The sequence below is a fragment of the Pogona vitticeps genome, chromosome 5, assembly GCF_051106095.1.
Source record: "Pogona vitticeps strain Pit_001003342236 chromosome 5, PviZW2.1, whole genome shotgun sequence".
In the NCBI taxonomy this organism is placed as follows: domain Eukaryota; kingdom Metazoa; phylum Chordata; class Lepidosauria; order Squamata; family Agamidae; genus Pogona; species Pogona vitticeps.
In genome coordinates this window covers 75,364,981-75,388,404 of record NC_135787.1, presented here as the reverse complement: position 1 = coordinate 75,388,404, position 23,424 = coordinate 75,364,981, and the positions used below count along the sequence as shown (strand labels likewise).

At 42.0% G+C, this 23,424-nt stretch overlaps 1 protein-coding gene across 2 annotated transcripts in view; it reads left to right on the top strand.

Annotated features, from left to right (window-relative positions):
• The first annotated feature begins 229 nt into the window (after positions 1-229).
• The window catches only part of WDR19 (WD repeat domain 19), a 66,279-nt gene continuing 43,084 nt past the window's right edge, over positions 230-23,424 (top strand). For both annotated transcript variants that reach the window (XM_020786294.3, XM_073001160.2), the window contains exons 1-8: positions 230-366; positions 9,112-9,203; positions 15,341-15,406; positions 15,775-15,900; positions 19,153-19,268; positions 19,590-19,705; positions 20,631-20,711; positions 21,449-21,561. In XM_020786294.3, coding sequence (XP_020641953.3) covers positions 361-366; positions 9,112-9,203; positions 15,341-15,406; positions 15,775-15,900; positions 19,153-19,268; positions 19,590-19,705; positions 20,631-20,711; positions 21,449-21,561 — 716 coding nt within the window. In that variant the 5' untranslated portion in view covers positions 230-360. The remainder of the gene's footprint in view (positions 367-9,111; positions 9,204-15,340; positions 15,407-15,774; positions 15,901-19,152; positions 19,269-19,589; positions 19,706-20,630; positions 20,712-21,448; positions 21,562-23,424) is intronic.

Genomic DNA, 23,424 nt, shown 5'->3' with positions numbered 1-23,424 from the left:
CAAGGAAACCTAACATTTTAGAAAAATCTCTCCATTTTCTGCTGTTGACAAGGGGAGTAAGGCCATGCTGCTGGTGGGTGGCTGTCGTCATAGCTACGCCAAAATCGTCAGCAGGTATGGCCTTCCTTTTGCCCTTCTGGCCATGTAGAGATACTACGTCAGTATAAACCAAGAAACGACCGATTCCCAACGGCGAACTACTCTTCCTTTTTATCTCTGGAACCGCCATCTCCTGGGTGACGCGGACGCTATGACCAGGGTGGTTTCAACCTAAGAGGCAGAATGCGCATGCGTTGTTTCCCTCCTCTCTTCCTCCCCCTCCCACCTTTCCTTTAAACAACACTTTAGCGAAGATTCAAAATGCAGGTAAGCCGTAAAGGGGTCATGGCGGAGGGTGGGCGGTGAGCGCGTGCGCGTGCGCACCGTTGAGCCTCAGAAGGGTCTCTCTGTGTCTTCTGTTGCTAGAAGGCAGCCTCCGAAAGGTCCGTGAGGGAGATTAGCCTCGCCTGTTTATGAGGGGCCGTTGTTGGGACGATGAAGGCGTCGCTGGGCACTCTGTTAACAGGATGCCCCTTGTCTCTCCTGTCGTGGTCATTACTGCCTATGCCTGCTGCTTCCACTGCTGTGTACGACTCTCGGTGTGCCTCTGAAAGCTGCACGACAGGCAGATAATTCAACTGATGTAGTTTCCGTGCGCGGGCAGATGCCCCTTTCTGTGTGAGAGAGCACACGCTGTTGAATTTCTACCTGTCGCTTAGCTATTACGATCTTCAGGGAACAAATAAATATTTACATATCAAAAGTTGGCACTTTTAAAGAATCATATTGCTGTTCAATTTGTTTGTTAACTATCTGTCTTTTTAGATTTAAACACCAAACCTGAGAGCCTGCTTTCCCTGTCTCATGTGGCTCTTGAAATGCAAAATACATAAGTTTGAGGTTGGTTTTTTCCCCCCTTCAGCCTTATAGCATGCAAATATTCAACGGGTGAAGCCTTCTGCTATCATGGAGATGTAGTGTAGTAGGATACTTTGATTAATACACAGACTACTTCCCTGTTCGTTCTGTAAAAAGTGTGGAAATATGTATTGATGCTTTTCTTTCATCTTTTAATTCTATTGCTAACTCAGTGCTCGGTCACCAGCTCTATTTAAGAGAGTTAGTCCTGGCACAACAAATACATTACCAACTGTAATTTCAAGAGTTCTATTTTCTGCAACTCTTTTCATTTGCTTTACTGTTAGTTTTCCAGCTAGCAAAATAAGCAGCGAATTGCAATGGATAGATATGTTTACCTGAATGCTGTGGGGATAGATTAGGCATCCTTCAATCTCGAAAGATTATGGTAACGCGCTCTGTATGGAGGACTTGGAACAACGTCTAGTGTGACTGAGAAGGTCAAATTTGAGAGTGACAATCCCTTCCACACTGAAGACAGATACAATCTGTCTCCTGTCCAGCTCCCTGATTTTGCTGCCTCTTTGCCTCGGCCTGCTGGACAAGTGTCTCTTCAAAATGGGAGAGGCCATGCTGAACCGCCTGCCTCCAGGCTGAATGCTCAGATGTCAAGGTTTCCCATCTGTTGAGGCCCATTCCTAAAGCCTTCAGATCCCGCTTACAGATATCCTTGTATCTCAGCTGTGGTCTCCCTCTGGGGTGATCTCCCTGCACCAATTCTCCATAGAGGAGATCTTTTGGAATCCAACCATCAGCCATTCTCACAACATACCCAAGCCAGTGTAGACGTTACTGTTTCAGTAATGTATACATGCTAAAAATTCCAGCTCGTTCTAGGACTACTCTATTTGGAACTTTGTCCTGTCAGGTGATACCAAAAATGCACCAGAAATAACACATATGGAACGTGTTCAGCTACCTCTCCTGATGTGCACAATGGTCCAAGACACACTGCAGTACAGGAGTGTGCTCAGGACACGGGCTCTATAGACCTGGATCTTAGTATATGCTGGCAGCTTCTTATTAAGCCATTCTCTCTTTGTGAGTCTTGAGAACATGGTAGCTGCTTTTCCAAAGCATTTATCCAGCTTGACATCTAGGGAGAGAGTCTCAGAGATTGTTGAGCCAAGGTGCACAAAGTCATGAATAGGACAACCTCCAGAGATGGTAATAGAAGGAGATGAGTCCATGCCCTGGCCCATGACTTGTGTTTTCTTCAGGCTGATGTTAATCCAAAGTCTTAGCGTGTGTGTGTGTTTAGTCGTTTAGTCGTGTCCGACTCTTCGTGACCCCATGGACCAGAGCACGCCAGGCCCTTCTGTCTTCTACTGCCTCCCAGAGTTGTGTCAGGTTCATGTTGGTTGCTTCGCAGACACTGTCCAGCCATCGCATCCTCGGTCGTCCCCTTCTCCTCTTGCCATCACACCTTCCTAACATCAAGGTTTTTTCCAAGGACTCTTTTCTTCTCATGAGATGGCCAAAGTACTGGAGCCTCAGCTTCAGGATCTGTCCTTCCAGTGAGCACTCAGGGTTGATTTCCTTTAGAACTGATAGGTTTGTTCTCCTTGCAGTCCAGGGGATTCTCAAGAGCCTCCTCCAGCACCCCAATTCAAAGGCATCAATTCTTCGGCGGTCTGCTTTCTTTATGGTCCAGCTCTCACTTCCATACATCACGACAGGAAAAACCATAGCTTTGACTATTCGGACTTTTGTTGGCAAGGTGATGTCTCTGCTTTTCAAGATGCTGTCAAGATTTGTCATCGCTTTCCTCCCAAGAAGAAGGCGTCTTTTAATTTCAGGGCTGCTGTCTCCATCTGCAGTGATCATGGAGCCCAGGAAGATAAAATTTGACACTGCCTCCATATCTTCCCCTTCTATTTCCCAGGAGGTGATGGGACCAGTGGCCATGATCTTAGTTTTTTTGATGTTGAGTTTCAGACCGTTTTTTGCACTCTCCTCTTTCACTCTCATTACAAGGTTCTTTAATTCCTCCTCACTTTCTGCCATCAGAGTGGTATCATCTGCATATCGGGGGTTGTTGATATTTCTTCCGGCAATCTTAATTCCAGCTTGGGTTTCTTCCAGTCCAGCCTTCCGGATGATGTATTCTGCATATAAGTTAAATAAGCTGGGGGACAATATACAGCCTTGCCGTACTCCTTTCCCAATTTTGAACCACTCAGTTGTTCCATGACCAGTTCTAACTGTTGCTTCCTGTCCCACATATAGGTTTCTCAGGAGACAGATAAAGTGATCAGGCACTCCCATTTCTTTAAGAACTTGCCATAGTTTGCTGTGGTCCACACAGTCAAAGGCTTTTGCATAGTCAATGAAGCAGAAGTAGATATTTTTCTGGAACTCTCTGGCTTTCTCCATAATCCAGCGCAAGTTAGCAATTTGGTCTCGAGTTCCTCTGCCTCTTCGGAATCCAGCTTGTACTTCTGGGAGTTCTCGGTCCACATACTGCTGAAGCCTACCTTGCAGGATTTTGAGCATAACCTTGCTAGCGTGCGAAATGAGTGCAATTGTACGGTAGTTGGAGCATTCTTTGGCACTGCCTTTCTTTGGGATTGGGATGTAGACTGATCTTTTCCAATCCTCTGGCCACTGTTGAGTTTTCCAAACTTGCTGGCATATTGAATGCAGCACCTTAACAGCATCCTCTTTCAAGATTTTAAATAGTTCAACTGGAATGCCATCACCTCCACTGGCCTTGTTGTTAGCCAGGCTTTCTAAGGCCCACTTGACTTCGCTCTCCAGGATGTCTGGCTCAAGGTCAGCAACTACATTGTCTGGGTTGTCCGGGATATCCAAATCTTTCTGATATAATTCCTCTGTGTATTCTTGCCACCTCTTCTTGACATCTTCTGCTTCTGTTAGGTCCCTCCCATTTTTGTCTTTTATCATGTTCATCTTTGCGCAAAATGTTCCTCTAATATCTCCAATTTTCCTGAACAGATCTCTGGTCTTTCCTTTTCTGTTATCTTCCTCTATTTCTTTGCATTGTTCATTTAAGAAGGCCCTCTTGTCTCTCCTTGCTATTCTCTGGAAGTCTGCATTCAATTTTCTGTAACTTTCCCTATCTTCCTTGCATTTTGCTTCCCTTCTCCTCTCTGCTATTTCTAAGGCCTCGTTGGACAGCCACTTTGCTTTCTTGCATTTCCTTTTCTTTGGGATGGTTTTCATTGCTGCCTCCTGGACAATGTTACAAGCCTCTATCCAAAGTTCTTCAGGCACTCTGTCCACCAAATCTAGTTCCTTAAATCTGTTCTTTACTTCCACTGTGTATTCATAAGGGATTTGGTTTAGATTATACCTGAGTGGCCCAGTGGTTTTTCCTACTCTCTTCAGTCTAAGCTTGAATTTTGCTATGAGAAGCTGATGATCAGAACCACAGTCAGCTCCAGGTCTTGTTTTTGCTGACTGTATAGAGCTTCTCCATCTTTGGCTGCAGAGAATATAATCAATCTGATTTCGATATTGCCCATCTGGTGATTTCCATGTGTAGAGTCGCCTCTTGTGTTGTTGGAAAAGAGTGTTTGTGATGACCAGCTTATTCTCTTGACAAAACTCTATTAGCCTTTGTCCTGCTTCGTTCTGAACTCCAAGGCCAAACTTCCCTGTTGTTCCTTTTATCTCTTGGCTCCCTACTTTAGCATTCCAGTCCCCTAGAATGAGAAGAACATCTTTCTTTGGTGTCAGTTCTAGAAGGTGTTGTAAATCTTCATAGAATTGTTCAATTTCAGTCTCCTCAGCAATGCTGGTTGGTGCATAAACTTGGATTATTGTGATGTTGAATGGTCTGCCTTGGATTCGTATTGACATCATTCTATCATTTTTGAGATTGTATCCCATTACAGCTTTTCCCACTCTTTTGTTGACTATGAGGGCTACTCCATTCCTTCTACGGGATTCTTGCCCACAGTAGTAGATATGATAATCATCTGAGCTGAATTCGCCCATTCCTGTCCATTTTAGTTCACTGATGCCCAGGATGTCGATGTTTATTCTTTCCATCTCCTGTTTGACCACCTCCAGCTTCCCAAGGTTCATAGATCTTACATTCCAGGTTCCTTTGCAGTATTTTTCTTTACAGCATTGGACTTTCCTTTCACTTCCAGGCACGTCCACAGCTGAGCGTCCTTTCGGCTTTGGCCCAACCACTTCATTAGCTCTGGAGCTACTTGTACTTGTCCTCCGCTCTTCCTCAGTAGCATGTTGGACGCCTTCCGACCTGAGGGGCCCATCTTCCAGCGTCATATCTTTTAGCCTTTTGTTTCTGATCATGGGGCGTTCTTGGCAAAGATACTGGAGTGGCTTGCCATTTCCTACTCCAGGTGGATTGCGTTTAGTCGGAACTCTCCACTATGTCCTGTCCGTCTTGGGTGTCCCTGCACGGCATAGCCCATAGCTTCTCTGAGTTACTCAAGCCCCTTCGCCACGACAAGGCAGCAATCCATGAAGGAAAGTCTTAGCAGGCCTTGCTAAAAGAAATCATGAGTTGTTGGAGGTCTTCAGCAGAATGGGCAACAAGAGCTGCATCATCGCCGAAGAGGAAGTCCTGCGTGCATTTCAGCTGGACTTTGGTCTTCATTCTCCATGTAGAGAAATTAAAGAGCTTTCCATCTGATCTGGTCTGGAGATAGACACCTTCTGTTGCAGTTCCAAAGGCGTGCTTCAGCACAACAGCAAAAAATAATCCCAAACAGGGTCAGTGCAAGGACACAGCCCTGTTTCACTCTGTTTCGGATGTCAAAGGGATCTGATGTTGAGCCATCAAAAACTACAGTGCTCTTCATTTCCTTATGAAAGGACCTGACAACGTTAAGGAGTAGAGGTGGACATCCAATCTTGGGAAGTATTTTAAAAAGGCCATCTCTGCTAACCAAATCAAAGGCCTTTGTGAGATCTATGAAGGCCACAAAGAGTGGCTGTTGTTGTTCCCTACATTTCTCCTCCAACTGTCTGAGGGAGAATCCACACTGTGATTCTGGATAGACTCGGTCTGCAAGCATCTGGAGTCTCTTCAGCACAACACGGACAAGCAGCTTCCCTACAACGCTGGGAAGAGAGATGCCACAGTAGTTAATTGCAGTTGGCCCTGTCTCCTTTGTTCTTATACAATGTGACAATGTTTGCATCCTTCATGTCCTGTGGTACTCAACCTTCCCTGCATCAAAGACAAAAGATTTCATACAGCCTGGTGGTGATGATCTCTTTACAGCACTTCAGCAGGGATGTTGTCCTGTCCTTCTCAGGTGCCTTGCTGGATGCGAGGGAATCCAAGGCCACTTTTATTTCTGCTGAAGTTGGTTCGCTGTCCAACTCTTCCAAGACCGGCAGGCACTCGATGTTATTTAATGTCTCTTTGGTTACTACATTCTCTCTGGAATATAGCTCATAGTAGTGCTGCACCCAACTTTCCATCTGCTGTGCTCGGTCCTGGATGATCACGCCTGTAGCAGACTTCAAGGGAGCAGATTTCTTCTGTATTGGACCTAAAGCCTGCTTGATACCGTCGTACATTCCCTGGATGTTACCTGTGTCTGCTGCTATCTTTATCTGAGAGCAGAGCTGAAGTCAATAATCATTGGAACATCTCTTGGCAGCCTGCTAGACTTTGCTACAAGCAATTCGAAGAGCCTGCAAGTTGTACTCACTAGGACAGGCTTTGTATGCTGCTAGAGCTCTCCTCTTTTCCTTGATGGCTGGCATCAACTTCTCCAAATGGGCTTCAAACTAGTCTGCCGTCTTTTTGGTTTGCTTGCCAAATGTGGACAAGGTGGTGTTATAAACAGTATTCTTGAAATGTTCCCAACAATTAGGTGCATTTGCCTCAGTCGGGCCTGGAAGGGTTTCCTCAAGCACTTGAGCAAATTCCTCCATTTTTCTTTGATTGCGGGTCTTGCTGATGTCAATAAGTGGTCTTCCTTCCTTTTTTGTGTGATACAATCTCTTTGTTCGCAGTTTTACTCTACTACGTACCAGGGAGTGATCAGTATCACAATCAGCACTCTGGTAACTGTGTTATTGTAATACTAGGAAGGGTAGAACGTCTAGTGAGGATCAAATTGAGCTGATGCCAGTGCTTCGATCTTGGATGTCTCCAAGATGTGTTGAAGCTTCATATTAAAGAACGTATTGCTGACACAAAGACCATAATAACAGCAAAACCCCAGCAGGCATTGGCCATTTTCGTTCATCTTCCCAGTGCCAAAATGGCCTAGACAAGTGGGCCAAGAGTTGTGATCAGCACCAACTCTAGCATTGAAGTCTCCGAGAATGAACAGTGGCTGTCTCTCAGGGACTTTTTTGATAGGAGCTGGCAGATTGTCATAGAATTTGTCTTTGATATCTGTTGTGGATGACAGCGTTGTTGCATATGCACTAATGAGGGTGACCGGTCCCGCTGATGAGTGGAGCTGTAGAGACAGGATTCTTTCTCTCCCCACAGTAGTGGAACAATGGATCTCAGCAGAGTATTTCTGACTGCAAAGCCAACACCATGTTCCCTGGTCTCATTCAATGGTTTTCCCTGCCAGAAGAAAGAGATTTTTTTTTCTTTGACAGATCTTGAGTCTGGCAATCTCGTCTCTTACTGGGCAACAATGTCCATTCTCAGCCTACTCAGTTCGATGTCGATGACAGCTGTCTTGCACACGTCATCTATTTCCTGCGGGTCGTCAGAAAAGCCAGGGGTCATTGTTGGAACATTCCAGGTGCCCAATGTTAGGCAGAAATTTTCTTCTGATTATTGCATAATGCAGGGTTATTGATCTGCTTGTCGGCTTTCACCCTAAACCCCACGCACCCCGTGAGATTAAAAGCAAAAGGTGTGCTGCTTATATACCACCCCTGGGTGGTTTACAAGTTAATTATGCAGGCTACACATTGCCTCCCCAGCAAGCTGGGTACTCATTTTACCAACCTTGGAATGATAGAAGGCCGAGTCAACCTTGAGCCGGCTACCTGGGATTGAACCCCAGCTCGTGAGCATAGTTTTGGCTGCAGTACAGTGGTTTAACCACTGTGCCACAAGGCAGACTGTAGCGAGGCAGCACCTTACTGGCTGGGGACTGCCCAGCTTAATACAGGCAGTAGCTATCTAGAGAGGTGCAATGACCTCTCCCACCATTGGAGGTAGCCCCTAGTCATGCTGTACACCAATCGAGCAAAGACTTATAACCGGTAACTGCTACTTCCCGTGTTGTTTCGACGTTGTATGTGAAGCTGGAGTGTCCTTTCCAGAGCCTGGGTAAAATAATATGGAGGATAGGCTGTTACCAAGCAGCAAATCTCCCCTCTCCATATCGCTGAAATAGTCCAATGGAAAGGCAAGATCCAATACAGCTGGTTCCAGCTACATCGCAAGAGTTACCAGACCAACTTGAACTGCCTCCGGGACTCTGGCTCCGGATTTTGCCTCGAGGTTAACTGCTGAAGCTTTTTCCATCAGTAGATATAGCCACAAACATGCCACAGGTGTTACAAATACCGCAGATCCTGCACTCTCCATCTCGACTGACTGGTCAGTGAATTTAAAAAGGGAGGAAGTCTGATTCTACCCCTAAAACCGTCCTGCCCCCCAGGTGTTTGCAATGCTATTTGGCTTTCTTATTTACCAGATTAGAGTCAAAAATAGAATCAGAGGGGCTCAGAGCTTCTGCCAGCGCACATTTAAAACCAAAACCCAGCCCCCTCAGACCATGCGGGAGAACAAAGGTCAGCCTAGAAGTTACCTCACCAAATAAAATGTCCTCCCAAACACAGCTCACCTCCTGCCTCAGCTCCTCTTCAGGAAAAACTTTCGGGATAATGTGTCCCCTAAATATGCCAATGTATTCAATGAAAGGAGCTCACTGTGATGGGCAAAACTGAAGGGAAACCACCAGAGCTTACATCCTACATGTTGTTATCCCAACTGTCTCTGGAAAAATTCTCCTGTGGTGATGCCTGACTACTGCACATATGCTTTATACTATACAGTGGGAGCTGTCTGTGTAGTTACATCAAAATTTAGTATCTTTCTTACTGATACTTTTAGGAAAGAATGTTGGGAATGCTCTTTTTACTAGATTAGATGTCTTTTGTAAATACCTACAGTACATGTCAAAAACATATACTTCACAAGTCTATCATTCTTTCTTTCCACAGCGAGTATTTACTCTGTCAGAAAAGGATGCACCTAGTTCCCCTGTTCAGTTTGCTTGGCAAAAAACATTAGGAAACTACATTGCTGTTACAGGGTGAGATGTCAAAAATTTAAGTATTCTAAAATGTTAATGCTGCATGCATGCATGTACTGTATTCTTCCATGATACTTTTGTCTAAAATATTTAGATTAAAAATTGAGAGTCGTCTTATACATGGAAGTAAGGAGGTATAGGGATCAAAGCTTTGATTCCTGCTTTCCCCCTCCACTTTCTTGTGAGGAAAGTGCTTTCTCCCTCCACTTTCCTTGCAAAAAAAAGTGCAAGAAAGTGGAGGGGGAAAGCAGGAATCATCAAAGCGCTTTGATTCCTGCTGTCCCCCTCCACTTTCTTGCGAAGAAAGAAATTTTGGGTTAGAAAAATGGGGGTGCGTCTGTGACGTGTGCCATGACGTCACCTGCCTGTCTTGGCTAAGGCTGGAGTTCCCTGGCCTATGGCAAGGCAGGAGGTGGGTCTTATAGGGGTGGAGCTTGTGTATATAAGGGGGGTGTACAAGGAGAGAGCAGGTGGTTGAGGGTTGTTGTTGGTTGGGGAATTAGAGAGTGACAGGGTTAGGTATAGGTTAGGTGATTAAGGAACTGTGAATAAAGTAATAAAGAACTGTGCAGGGTGAAGGTCTGATAAATATAGTATTAGAAGTAATTCTTTTAATCAGTGATTATCATTTTAAGTCTGTAATCAATAAATCATCCTTTTTATTTTAAAATCCACTATAAGTCTGTAGTGTCAGGTTTATGTGTGGTTGGTGGCAGCGAAGTACTGTGTGTGTGTGTGTGAGAAGGATCGTGGCCTGTCATCTCTAGTGGTGACGTAGGTGGAGGTGGCAGTCGCGACAAAACTGGTGCCAGCGTGTGGGATACGAGTTGTCCAGTTGCCCAGTTGCCCAGAAAAGCCTTGGCTAGTGTGACCAGAGCAAAAGGATTTCAGTTAGGAGCACCTGAAGTGGGGTGTGGGTAACTCTCTAGGATTTGTCTCCAGGGGGGAGCAGATCTAGTAGAGAGGCACCTAAAACTTCAGAGTGAGGGAACTGACTTATGAGCTCTAGAAGGTCCATTTTCCATTTTGTGAGGGAGATTGACCCAAAGTAGGAGGCTGTTGTGACTTGGTCTGAGAGTCCAGAGTTAAGAGAACTCGGAAGGGACAGACAGACCAAGGGCAGCGAAGATTTGGGATCTCTCTAGTGAACTACAGAACCTGAGAGAGGGTGAAGCTGTGGTGGATTTGGAAGTAGAGCCAAGGGCAGAAAAGTAAAGTAGCTCTAAATCTGGCAAGAGGCCCAGTGAAGGGGCAGAAGCCATTAGAGACTACAGTAACAAGCCTAGCCATATCTGTTTGTATACCCTGTTAGAGAGTGTCAGACCTTAGCACAGGAAAGAAAAAAAAAGTGACGTTTTAAACAGAGGCTTGAAAATAGAAAAGAGCCTTCTGTGTGATTAAAATGCCTCTCACGCGCAGTCAAATGGCAGAAGTGAGTGAACAAAGAGACCAAGCAATGTCAGACTGGTCTGGGGATGAGTCTAATGGTGAGGGAAGAGTTGCCTCAGTGCAGGAAGAAGCTAATGGTGAACAGTTACCAGAACTGAGGAAAATTCAGTTAGCTCAAGCACATGAATTTCAAATGAAACAGCTAGAAAAGGAGGAAAGAATAGAAAGGGAAAGAATTGCCCTAGAAAAAGAGGAAAGAATAGAAAGGGAGAAAATTGCTCTGGAAAGGGAGCGTATGGCTTTTGAACTTAGGAAATTGGAAATACTGAACCAAAACAACAACAACAACAGAGATTCTGGTACTGAACCAAGCCAGTTATCAAAATCAGATTTGAAGAAATTTCCTACATATAAACAGGGGGATTGTCCTGAAAACTTCCTTAAAATCTTTGAACGAAGTTGTGCTGATTTTTCTGTGAGGGAAACAGAGAAAATGATAATTTTGAGGTCTCTCCTGAGTGGAAAAATGGCTGACGTGTATGCTGAAATGCCAGTTGAGCTCAGTAAAGATTATTCAGAGTACAAAAAAATGGTTTACAATCGTTTTGGCATTAACTCAGAACATCTCAGAATGAAGTTCAGAAAACTTTCTAAAAGAGCAGATGAATCTTATACCCAACTGGGTTTTAACTTAGAAAAGTGTTTAGATAGGTGGCTTGAACAGGAGAATGTAAAAACCTTTCAGGAATTGAAAAATGTTGTGGGCCTGGAGCAGTTTTATTCCTTACTCCATGGGGAACTTAAATTTTTAGTTCAAGAACGAAAACCAACTGATGTTAGAAACGCTGCTCAAATAGCTGATTTTATTTCTCAAATAAGGGGTCCTAGTTGTTATGAGGGGAGAAGTGTGAGGAAAACATGGGACCCAAAGTTCTCTAAAGAACAAGCACAGAGACAGACTAAAGTAGGCGGCCATTTTAGTGAAAAGCCCTCAGAACAGGGCCAGCACAGTAAACAAGTTTTGGAGGGAAAAGAGAAACTTGAGAGATTTGATGGGAAAAGCTCATGGGGGGAGAGAATCTGCTTCATTTGCAAAAAGAAGGGCCACATTGCTTCACAATGTTTTAATACAAGGCAAAATAAAGAAATTCCACCTCAGAAAGTTAATGTAAAAGAAGCAAAGGCTGTATTTTGTGTTCAGAGTAAACCTCAAGCTTCTTCTAGTGAAAGCTCTGTTGTCATGGAAACCCAGGCAGAGGCAGTTAGGAGCTCTGAATTGGATACATTGAAGGAGCTACCTCTCGCTGAAGTTGTCCATTGTTATTACATACAGACCAATGCTGCTTTACTGGAATCTGCTGGGGACAGGATAAAAGTTTTTGAAAATGACTATTCAGCTTTGAGAGACACCTGTTCTGAAATTTCTATATGCCACTCAGACATAGTACCACAAAGTTGTATGATTGCTGACCAGACTCTATCTGTGAAAGGGATTGGGTCAGAACTAGTTTCACTACCTGTAGCTGACTTGAAAATTGAATATCAAGGTTGGAAGGGATTGTGGAGAGTGGGGGTGTCTTCTGAGATCCCTACCCCTTTTCTTATTGGTAATGACTTAACAAAGCATGTCAAGAGTGCCCTGGTGGTAACACGTGCACAATCAGTACAAAGTGAAGCCAGTAGTGGGAATGACTCTCAAGAGCCAGAGAAATTTGTACCACAACCTGAGGCATTCTCAGTTGAAATACCTCAGAAAAGCCTCTTTGTCAAGGAACAAACAGCAGATCCCACCTTAAAAGATTGTTTTGCAAAGGTGACTGATAAAGATTTATCACCTGAGTGCCCTGAACGTTTTATTATTAAGGGTGGTTTACTTTATAGGGAAAAACTAAATAATATTTCAAAAGGGGGGCCTGAAGTTAAGAGACAGTTGGTGGTGCCTGAGAAATATCGCCCTATAATTCTGGAAAAGGGACATGCAGACATTTTCTCAGCTCATATGGGGATTAACAAGACCAAACAAAGAATAGCCCTAAACTTTTACTGGCCTGATATGGGTAAACATATTAAGAGTTTCTGTCAAAGATGCCATATTTGTCAGAGACAGGGCTCTAGTTGTGATAAAACCAGAGCAAAGCTATGCCCATTACCAGTGATTTCAACTCCTTTTACACGTCTAGGGGTGGATATCATAGGTCCAATGCCCAATGCCACTAAGCGGGGGAACAGATTTATTTTATCTATAGAGACCCAGACTGTAGCAGAAGCCTTAGTGAATTACAGGAGTAGGATGGGTTTTGCTTCTGAGATAAACACAGACTTAGGAAACTCTCATGCATCCAAACTTCTGAAAAGGTTAGGCAGGGGGGTCATTCACATAAATGCCCTGAAGCCTTATCACAGAGAGACCATCCATGTGCAGTTTGCAATAAAAGAGGCTGATAAGGAGGAACATGGGTTGCCCTTCGGGGAAAGGAGGGGCCCACAAAAGTTCAATCCACAAGAGGTGCAGATCAGCCCTGCTCTACCCAGAGAACAGCAGAATAGTTGCAGAACACTGGTTACAAAACCTCAAGAAGTGTTCTCAAATAAACCTGGTGTTGACAAGGGAGTGCTACCCAGGACTGACACCGGGAATGCTTCTCAGTCTGTAACACCATATAGAGCAAGAGGTTGTTACTTTGACAATATTCGCAGAACGCTAGACGAAATGCTAAACGATCAAATTATTGTACACTCATCTAGCGCTTGGTTAGCCCTTGTAATTTTAATAGACAAGCCGGATGGCAGTGTCAGGTTCTGTGTGTACTACAGCAAGCTATCTTCAGTAACCAAACCTGATGCTTATCCTAGGCCTAGGCTTGATGACATAAGTAAGATGATTGAAGGAAGAAGTGAACCTAAGGCCCAAGAGAAAAGCGCATTTGGTAGTCCATTTGGCCTGTTTGAATTGCGAGTCCTCAGTTTTGGCCTGAGAAACTCACCAGCAACGTTTCAAAGGCTCATGGACCATACTCTGAAAGGGCTTAGTGACTTCACAGTAGCTTATATCGATGACATAGGGGTCTTTAGCAACACCTGGCAAGATCACCTACATCATCTAGAATTAGTGCTACAAAGGTTGAAAGATGCTGGCTTAACTGTTAAAGCTAGTAAGTGTCAGCTAGGTAACTCAGAGATGAAGTACCTAGGTCACATAGTGGGAGGAGGCCTAATCAAACCTTTAGAGGCCAAGGTAGAAGCAATCCTGAAGTGGCCCAGACCTACCACTAAAAAGAAAGTGAGGTCCTTTCTAGGTCTGGCAGGGTATTACAGAAGGTTTATACCCGGTTTCAGTGAGATTGCTGCACCTTTATCAGACCTGACAAAGAAGCAGAGCAGCAACAGCGTTTCCTGGTCGGAAGAGTGCGAGATGGCGTTTGGACGGCTGAAAGATGCTCTAACCAACCATCCAGTGCTGCATGCTCCTGACTTCAACAGAGAGTTCATCATCTACACAGATGCGTCTAATGCCGGTGTGGGAGCGGTACTGTGCCAACAGGATGACAGCGGAGACCAACATCCAGTGGCGTACCTGAGCAAGAAGTTGCTTCCCAGGGAGAAGAATCTTTCTACCATTGAGAAAGAATGTTTGGCGATCATCTTTGCGATCCGGAAGCTGAAGGCTTACATCTGGGGTCGACATTTTACCTTGTGCACTGATCACTCACCTCTATCGTGGTTGCGGACTATGAAATCACAGAACAGTAAACTGATGAGGTGGGCGCTTCTTTTGCAGGACTATGATTTCGAGGTTAAGGTGGTCAGAGGGACTATAAACTGTGTGGCTGACGCCTTATCCAGAAGACCAGAAGACGACACCTAAAGGACTTATGGACTCTGTGTATAGTATATCGCAATGTAAAGTGTTTTGAAAGTTATGTATTGTATTATGATAAATGTTTACATTGCATGTTTTTATTTACCTGTAGGAAGGAAGTGTAAGTATATTTGTAGTTGTGTTAAAGTGTGTAATAAATGTAATGCTGTGTGTTTGTTGCAGTTGTTTTGGGGAAAAAGCACCTTAGCTTTCCCCCACAAAACAACTTATTAAAGGGGGAAGGTATGTGACGTGTGCCATGACGTCACCTGCCTGTCTTGGCTAAGGCTGGAGTTCCCTGGCCTATGGCAAGGCAGGAGGTGGGTCTTATAGGGGTGGAGCTTGTGTATATAAGGGGGGTGTACAAGGAGAGAGCAGGTGGTTGAGGGTTGTTGTTGGTTGGGGAATTAGAGAGTGACAGGGTTAGGTATAGGTTAGGTGATTAAGGAACTGTGAATAAAGTAATAAAGAACTGTGCAGGGTGAAGGTCTGATAAATATAGTATTAGAAGTAATTCTTTTAATCAGTGATTATCATTTTAAGTCTGTAATCAATAAATCATCCTTTTTATTTTAAAATCCACTATAAGTCTGTAGTGTCAGGTTTATGTGTGGTTGGTGGCAGCGAAGTACTGTGTGTGTGTGTGTGAGAAGGATCGTGGCCTGTCATCTCTAGTGGTGACGTAGGTGGAGGTGGCAGTCGCGACAGCGTCTTATACACAAAGGTGTCTTATACACAGAAAAATACAGTAGTTTGTGACTATAAAATATGTTTAACTAAGCAGAGGAATCATATTTTGTCATGAGAAGTAGTTTATATATATTTCATATATATGAGATATGTCTGTCATCTTAAGTTAAAGTCTTATTCTCATCTTTTCTTTATTTAGACATAATCACACTGTAAAAATCTTTGATCGCCATGGTCAAAAGAAAAATGAAATTAATTTACAAGGGTAAGTCTGAAAACAGATTCCTACTATGTAAAATTGAAATGTGTCACTTAGGCAAAATAAGATTTACAAAAACAAATGAAAGCATGGGAAATGATTTATCTACAAATCTAGATTATCATGGGTGTAAGAGAAGTAGAACAAATGTTTTGTGTGGGTGGGCCCACTTTTCATCTCATTAGTGTCTTCAGTAATGGTCTGGGAGAAAGTTATACAATTAGGAGAAATCAGAACTATGGGAAACTGATGTTTTCTTCAAAGAATGGCACAAGTCAGGGAATCAAGTAGAGTTTCTGTTTCCACTCTGTTTAATATTTTCTACCCAAGATTTATTTTAGAGCATCTGGTTAATATTTTCTGTGCTAACTTAGCAATTGCATTGCCATGGACTGGGATCAAGATGGAGATACCCTAGCCATAATTGCTGAAAAGTCCAATTCCATTTATCTGTGGGATGCTAACACAAACAAAACTACACTGATGGATACCAGCATGAGGTAAGAATAACTTACTTAAGCAGGTCAATCTGCTAGGGTGCAAAATCATTATCATTTAAAAAATTAAGTAGAATACAGGAACAGCTGATATCTTCTCTGCCATCTTTCTGCCTACTTCAGTCTCTCATCCTTCCCTCCTTGTTTTACCCCACCATCAACACCACTGTTTTCAATCCTTCATGTTTTTGCTGTGATATTTTTTAGTTCTTTTTGTTTTTTCTTTTCACTTTTGTGCTATGGTGCAAAGGCTGCATCATCAAAAATGATAAAAAGCAAAATGCAGAATATACTGATATCCCAAGAAAACTAAGCAGGAGCCAATAGCAAGGTGTGAATCTCTAAGGAAACATCAAATGACACACAACCCCAAAGTGCACAGATCAGTACACATTGGTATATTACTGGGGTCCACACAATCAGGTTGTTCATTGGAATAAAATGGAGCAAAGCAGAACAACAAAACAACACCTGGCAGCAGTGTGAAAAAACCTGGAGAGTAGGGTTTTTTGTCCTGCTTTGACTGTTTCAGCCTTGTGTCATATGGACACTGGGACGTAGTACCAGTTTCATGAGAGCAATGGAAGTTGAACAAATGCTTTGCGTGGGTGGGCCCACTACTGGTACTGAGGGATTGGGGCAACAAAGAAGAAATTCTCTGCAGAAGTCGTGGATTTAGAGATTTCTGCAAGTTGTTGAGATTTATAGAGTACGCATTGCCTATACAGGACAGAAATGCAGCAAAAGTCTAATTTTTTTACAAGAAGTTCTAGGTATGTGGCTGACCTTTTTCATAAATAATGCTGTAGATCCCATGTTCATTTGTTATTCCTCATAAATACCTCATAAAACAAGCCATTACTATTGGATAACGTGAATGGTGAATACTGTTATTGTCTTCTGATTGCATGTTCCAGGGACTAAAAAGATTTAGTGCTATGTTTCTATTTAGTCGTTAAGTCATGTCCAACTCTTCATGACCCCATGGAGCAGAGCACACCAGGCCCTCCCTGTCTTCCACTGCCTCCCGGAGTTGGGTCAAATTCATGTTGGTAGCTTCGGTGACACTGTCCAACCATCTCGTCCTCTGTCATCCCCTTCTCCTCTTGCCTTCACACTTTCCCAACATCAGGGTCTTTTCCAGGGAGTCTTCTCTTCTTATGAGATGGCCAAAGTATTGGAGCGTCAGCTTCAGGACCTGTCCTTCCAGTGAGCACTCAGGGTTGATTTCCTTCAGAATGGATAGGTTTGATCTTGCAGGCCAGGGGACTCTCAAGAGTCTCCTCCAGCACCACAATTCAAAAGCATCAATTCTTTAGCGGTCAGCCTTCTTTATGGTCCAGCTCTCACTTCCATACAACACTACTAGAAAAATCATAGCTTTGACTATGCAGACCTTTGTTGGCAAGGTGATGTCTCTGCTTTTTAAGATGCTGTCTAGGTTTGTCATTTCTTTCTTCCCAAGAAGCAGGCATCTTTTAATTTTGTGGCTGCTGTCCTTGTCTGCAGTGATCATGGAGCCCAAGAAAGTAAAATCTGTCACCACCTCCATATCTTTCCCTTCTATTTGGCAGGAGGTGATGGGACCAGTGGCCATGATCTTAGTTTTTTTGATGTTAAGCTTCAAACCATTTTTGGTGCTCTCCTCTTTCACCCTCATTAAGAGGTTCTTTAATTCCTCCTCACTTTCTGCCATCAGAGAGGTATCATCTGCATATCTGAGATTGTTGATATTTCTTCCGGCAATCTTAATTCTGGCTTGGGATTCATCCAGTCCAGCCTTTCGCATGATGTATTCTGCATATAAATTAAATAAGCAGGGGGACAATATAAGACATAAGACATAAGAAATTTATTTGTCATTGCACTCACAAGTGGGTGCAACGAAATGAGGTGCTCTTCCCCAAGGTAAAACTGGACAACACCACTACAAAAAAGTTAAAATATACACAACACTCACCATACAAATATAGATACCCTGTTTCTCGCAGCAATTAAAATTCCACCAAAAACTTATGACCCCGCATTTAAACTCAATACTGCACTTGGGTAGAAGCTGTTCTTGAATCTGCTTGTCCTTGCTTTCAATACCCTGAATCTCCTTCTTGATGGTAATATACTCCTTTCCCATTTTTGAACCAATCAGTTGTTCCATATCCAGTTCTAACTGTTGCTTCCTGTCCCACATATTGATTTCTCAGGAGGTAGATGAGGTGGTCAGGCACTCCCATTTCTTTAAGGACTTGCCATAGATTGCTGTGGTCCACACAGTCAAAGGCTTTTGCGTAGTCAATGAAGCAGAAGTAGCTGCTTTTCTGGAACTCTCTGGCTTTCTCCATAATCCAGCGCATGTTGGCAATTTGGTCTCGAGTTCCTCTGCCCCTTTGAAATCCAGCTTGTACTTCTGGGAGTTCTCGGACGACATACTGCTGAAGCCTGCCTTGTAGGATTTTGAGCATAACCTTGCTAGCGTGTGAAATGAGTGCAATTGTACAGTAGTTGGAACATTCTTTGGCACTTCCCTTCTTTGGGATTGGGATGTAGACTGATCTTTTTGAATCCTCTGGCCACTGCTGAGTTTTCCAAACTTGTTGGCATATTGAGTGTAGCACTATAGTGCTATAATGGATAGTTACGGATGTATATGTATAAACATTTAACAACAACAACAATAATAGTGTCCCCTCCAGTCAATTCTGAATCATGTGACCCTTTCCAGGATTCTCTAGGACTGGTTTGCCATTCCTTCTTTTGGGGGCACCCTGGGGCTGTTCAGCTTGCCCAGTTCTTACACAGAATGGCTTTACTCCCCAGAAGCTGAATGGGGAATTGAACTCCCAAATTCTGACTCTGCAGATACCTAACTCACTGAGCTACCCAGCTAGCTAATAATAATGTGCCATCAAGTCATTTCTTACATATGGTGACCCTTTTTGGTGTTTTCCAGAGAATATTCAGAGGTGGTTTACCATCCCTTTATTCTGGGGACATTCTGGGACTGTACAGCTTGGCCAAGGCTACACGTGCTGACTCTAATCAAAAGAGGCACACTAGGGAATTGAACTCACAACTTCTGACTCCACACCAAGATACTTAAACCACTGAAATATCAAACACCTTGAAAATTAATTCTGAATAAATATCAATAGGAATGTGAGAGCAGTCATATTCTTATCTGAAGGTAAATCCTGTTCAGTGCATTGGGACTCCTAATCTATTACAGGACTGCAGCATTTGTGTGTTTATGTGTTGCAGGGAACCAATGTCTTTTCTGCGTTGGTCAAGAGCTGAAGCCTTACTTGCTGCTGGAACATCTAAAGGAAATGTACTGATATATAATCGCCAAACTTCTCGCAAGATTCCTATCCTCGGTCAGTACCATAATAAACTCAGTGTGCTTAAAAATGCAAAAATAAAAGCAGAAATGTATTAATGTTGGTAAATTTCTAGTTAATTGATCTCTAGTGCAAATATTTACCATATATAATAGAAGAATGTCTGTTTACTTAACACATGCATTTTTACAACACTTGGCTAAGTGATATTTGCCTAGAAAACTGTATTTATTTTCTAGGCAAGTTTACTATGATAACTGTAGTTTAAAACATGTTTTTCACTTCCAAGTATTTTTTAATATCTCCTGAGCACAAAACTATTTATTATAATTTTCTGTGGTAATAATGTTTTACTAGGTAAGCACACCAAGCGGATCACATGTGGTTGTTGGAGCGGTGGGAAATTTATAGCATTAGGTGGTGAAGACAAACTGGTAACAATTAGCAACCATGAAGGAGATACTATCAGAGTGGTAAGAAGCTCTTCTGGGTTTTAAGTCCATGAGCAAATTATATGGAAGCTATATTTAAAAGTGTATCTCTCTCTCTTATTGTTTGTGTCATGTATGAATGTTCTTAATGTGAGAGGAAAAGCAGAAGAGAGACAGTTATAAATTAAATCCATATCATCACCAGTTAGATGTTTGTTTCAGAATTATAAGCACAGGATATGGGAAAAAAAGCTTAAATAACATTAAAATGTTCTCTGCTTAATGTTCGATACTGCTATAGTTTAAATCAAATCAATCAGTCAATCAGTAAACTCTCTTTACAGTTCTAGTGTTTACGTATTGGACCAACTTTTATTGTTGAGAATGCTCAGGATTTCTAAGAGTAACTATATAAAGCTTGAAGGCTCACCCATTATCTCCCATAATGGTTGTTTTTATGTGTGGCATCACTGTTGTTTTACCATTCCCTGTCAATTTACCCTTCACTTTCCTAGCAAGGAGCTAATTATACTATTGATAGTTCATTAATAATAGGTGGATGCTCATGCATATAGGGAGTTTTTAATGAACTCCATGTTGCAACTAATTAAGGAACCAACATGCTTGGTTTACAGATCCCTGTCTTTAAGAATGAACAGGAGCCATGCATGACAAACGTTTTCTTCCACTGTAGAAAACGAACATATCATACGGATCAATGTATCTTTACAGTTTTTTATGGTTGGAGACTCTTTAGGCTTCAGACAATCACAGTTCTGTGAAATTCCATAGCTTTTTTGAAAAGAATATTTCTGGGCACTTTCAGTGAGCCTCTTGATACTCACCTCTGACCTAGCAGAAAGACCTTTGCCTTGATACTGTCACTTTTCTGTTAGTCTAATTTTTTTTGAAAATAAAAGCCCTGAATTATACTACTTATATTTATGATGGGACTCTATTTTTGCAGACAACAGTGGGAGGAGAACCCAGCCTCATGGAGTTCATAGTGATGAAGACAGATGACAGAACAGTTGGAAGCGATACCACAGTAAGTCATTAACAGTGTGCAGATGACCTTCAACCATTTGCATTTGTTCAATCTAAAGGTAAATGCAAAAACTGAAAAATACAAAGGAGAATTATAACAAAATAAATACGTATCCAAATTATGTTTGGCACAACATGAAACAAATTCAAGTTAAATAAAAAGCCTTTGCTTGATTCTCTGTATTGCAGTTCTGTAATTCATGAGAAAGTAATAAAAAATGTAATGTACTTATATTTTGTTTTCTTTGTGGCTGATGCTTGCTTACAAAACTCTCCATATATTCAAATAAGGATCTCTAATCTTTATAAAAAGCACTAACTCTTAGGGACACTTTCTACGGCTCCTTTTATATAAGGCAGTACACAACAGTACATAATACTTTCTGCAGAGCTTTGCTTTATGCCTCTTTACTGATTTGTAGAGATAATATAATCTAAATATGCAGATGGCATAAGCTTGAAACATATGTTCATGAAGGTTCTTCATAGAAAAGAAATGAGCCGTTAGGTGATTGGCAGATCTCTGTCTACATCAGAATCTGCCAGTCTCTTACCTTGAAGGCAGTTCCAGTTCTATGTTTGTAGTGTGTTGATGTGCTCTGAATTTAGGGTATATTGACAAATATTCCGGGAAGATGCAATTTAGGACAAAATTAAGAACTCCACTCAATCTTTATTACCAATTTTAAATTATGCTGGTTATATTAAATAATTTTCTTTTTCCTGTTCTTTTTTCAGGTGTGCATTGTGCTTGCTCAGAAAAATCTCTGCTTTTATAATTACAAAGATCCAGATAACCCAATAGAGTTAGCATTTCAGCACCGTTATGGAAACATTGTCTCTTATAAATTGTAAGAAGCTCACTAAAATTCTAACAGCTTGAAGGAGGGTGGTCAAAATTTTTAAACGTTTCTAAGTTCTGGCTGTGTTATGCTCTGCTAGCAAAAGCAATCTTACGGCAGTTTGAAAGCTAACAATGTTATCATTTAAGGACTAGCGTCTTTTTCAGCAACGTATTTGTTTATTTGTTTGTTTATATTTTCATTTCTATGATACTTTTCATCCAATAAAGGGACCCAAGGCAGATCACAAAATATAAATATAAATACAGTGGTGCCTCGCATAACGTTTGCTTCGTTTAACGTTTTTTTCGCTTAACGTTTATTTTTTCAGAGTCAGATTGTGCTTCGTATAACGTTTTTCCCTATGGGCGATTTTCGCATAGCGTTTTTGGGACCATGCTTCGCTTAACGTTTTTTGTTTTAGGTCCCCTGCTTCACTTAACGATGTTTTTGTTTTCAATTTAAAAAGTGTCTTAGAAGGGTCCAAAACGGTTCTAAATGCTTGGATTCTTTAGAGGACCCCTTAAGTCATGTGCAAACCTGATTTGGCTGTGATCTGACGTTTCGTTAATTTTTTGTGAATTTTTGTTTTTTGGCCCATAGGAACCAATGGACCTGTCAAAATCTGACAGCTCCATGCTTTCCTATGGGGGAGAAAACAATTTACAAAAAATTAACGAAAGTTCAGATCAAAGCCAAATCAGGTTTGCACACAACTTAGGGGGTCCTCTAACGAACCCAAGAATTTAGAACAGTTGCTGAGTCTTCATTAATTTTTTGTGAATTTTTTCTTCCCCCATAGGAAATAATGGAGCTGTCAGATTTTGACAGCTGTCAAAAGTTGGGGGGAAAAATTCACCATTAATTAACGAAAAGTCAGATCAAAGCCAAATTAACTTTTGCATCCGTTTTAGAGGGTGCAGAAGCTAATCCAAGCATTTAAAACCATTTTTGACCCTTTTATGACACACTTAATTTTGCAAAAATTGACTTCGCAAAGCCATTGAAACGTATTGAGTCAGCTACAATACATTCCAATGGAGGATACATTGTATCGTTTAACGATGTTTCCTATGGGTTTTTTCGCTTAAGGACGGCAATCCGTGCCTATTGGAACGGATTAACCGGTTTCCAATGCATCTCTATGGGAAATGGTGTTTCGCATAACGATGTTTCGCATAACGTGTTTTTTTTTGGAACCAATTAAAAACGTTATGCGAGGCACCACTGTATAAATTGGCTACAAACACAGTAAATTATTATACTGAAAACAAATATGTAATAGAAACAGTTACATTAGAAACAAGATACATTAAAAACACAGACAATTCATTGTTGAAATTTGGTACCTAAAGGGTGACTTTCATCCATTGCCAGCAGGACAGGAATAAGAAGCCAAACTAGCTGCAACAGTTTGAACCCACTGAAATTTCTGAACCATCTTCAAAAACAGACCCATGTAGAGTTCATTACCGTAATTCAAGCAACATGTGATGAAGGCATGTGTCATCATAGCCAAATCAGACACCTCCAAGAACAGGCTCAGCTAATTACCTGTAGATGAGGTTTAATTTGTTTTTGGATGAGTTTGTGTTACAGTCAAGTAGATTTTAATATTTTGTAGATTAATACAAACTTGCAGTTGAGAAGGGATAAATGCAATCGATCCTTTGTCTCTTAGCAATAACGACAAAAGGCCTATTAGTTACACCTGCTAGTACAGTATAGTGCAATTGGTCTGAATTTTGGTGGTGAATTGCTGCAAATTAATTTAACTTGCTGCATTTCTCTGTTGAGGTTTGTGCCAATTTGCATTATGTCAGTGTACAAATACAATAGAATTATAGCCAGTTTATTTTGAGAAACGCTCTT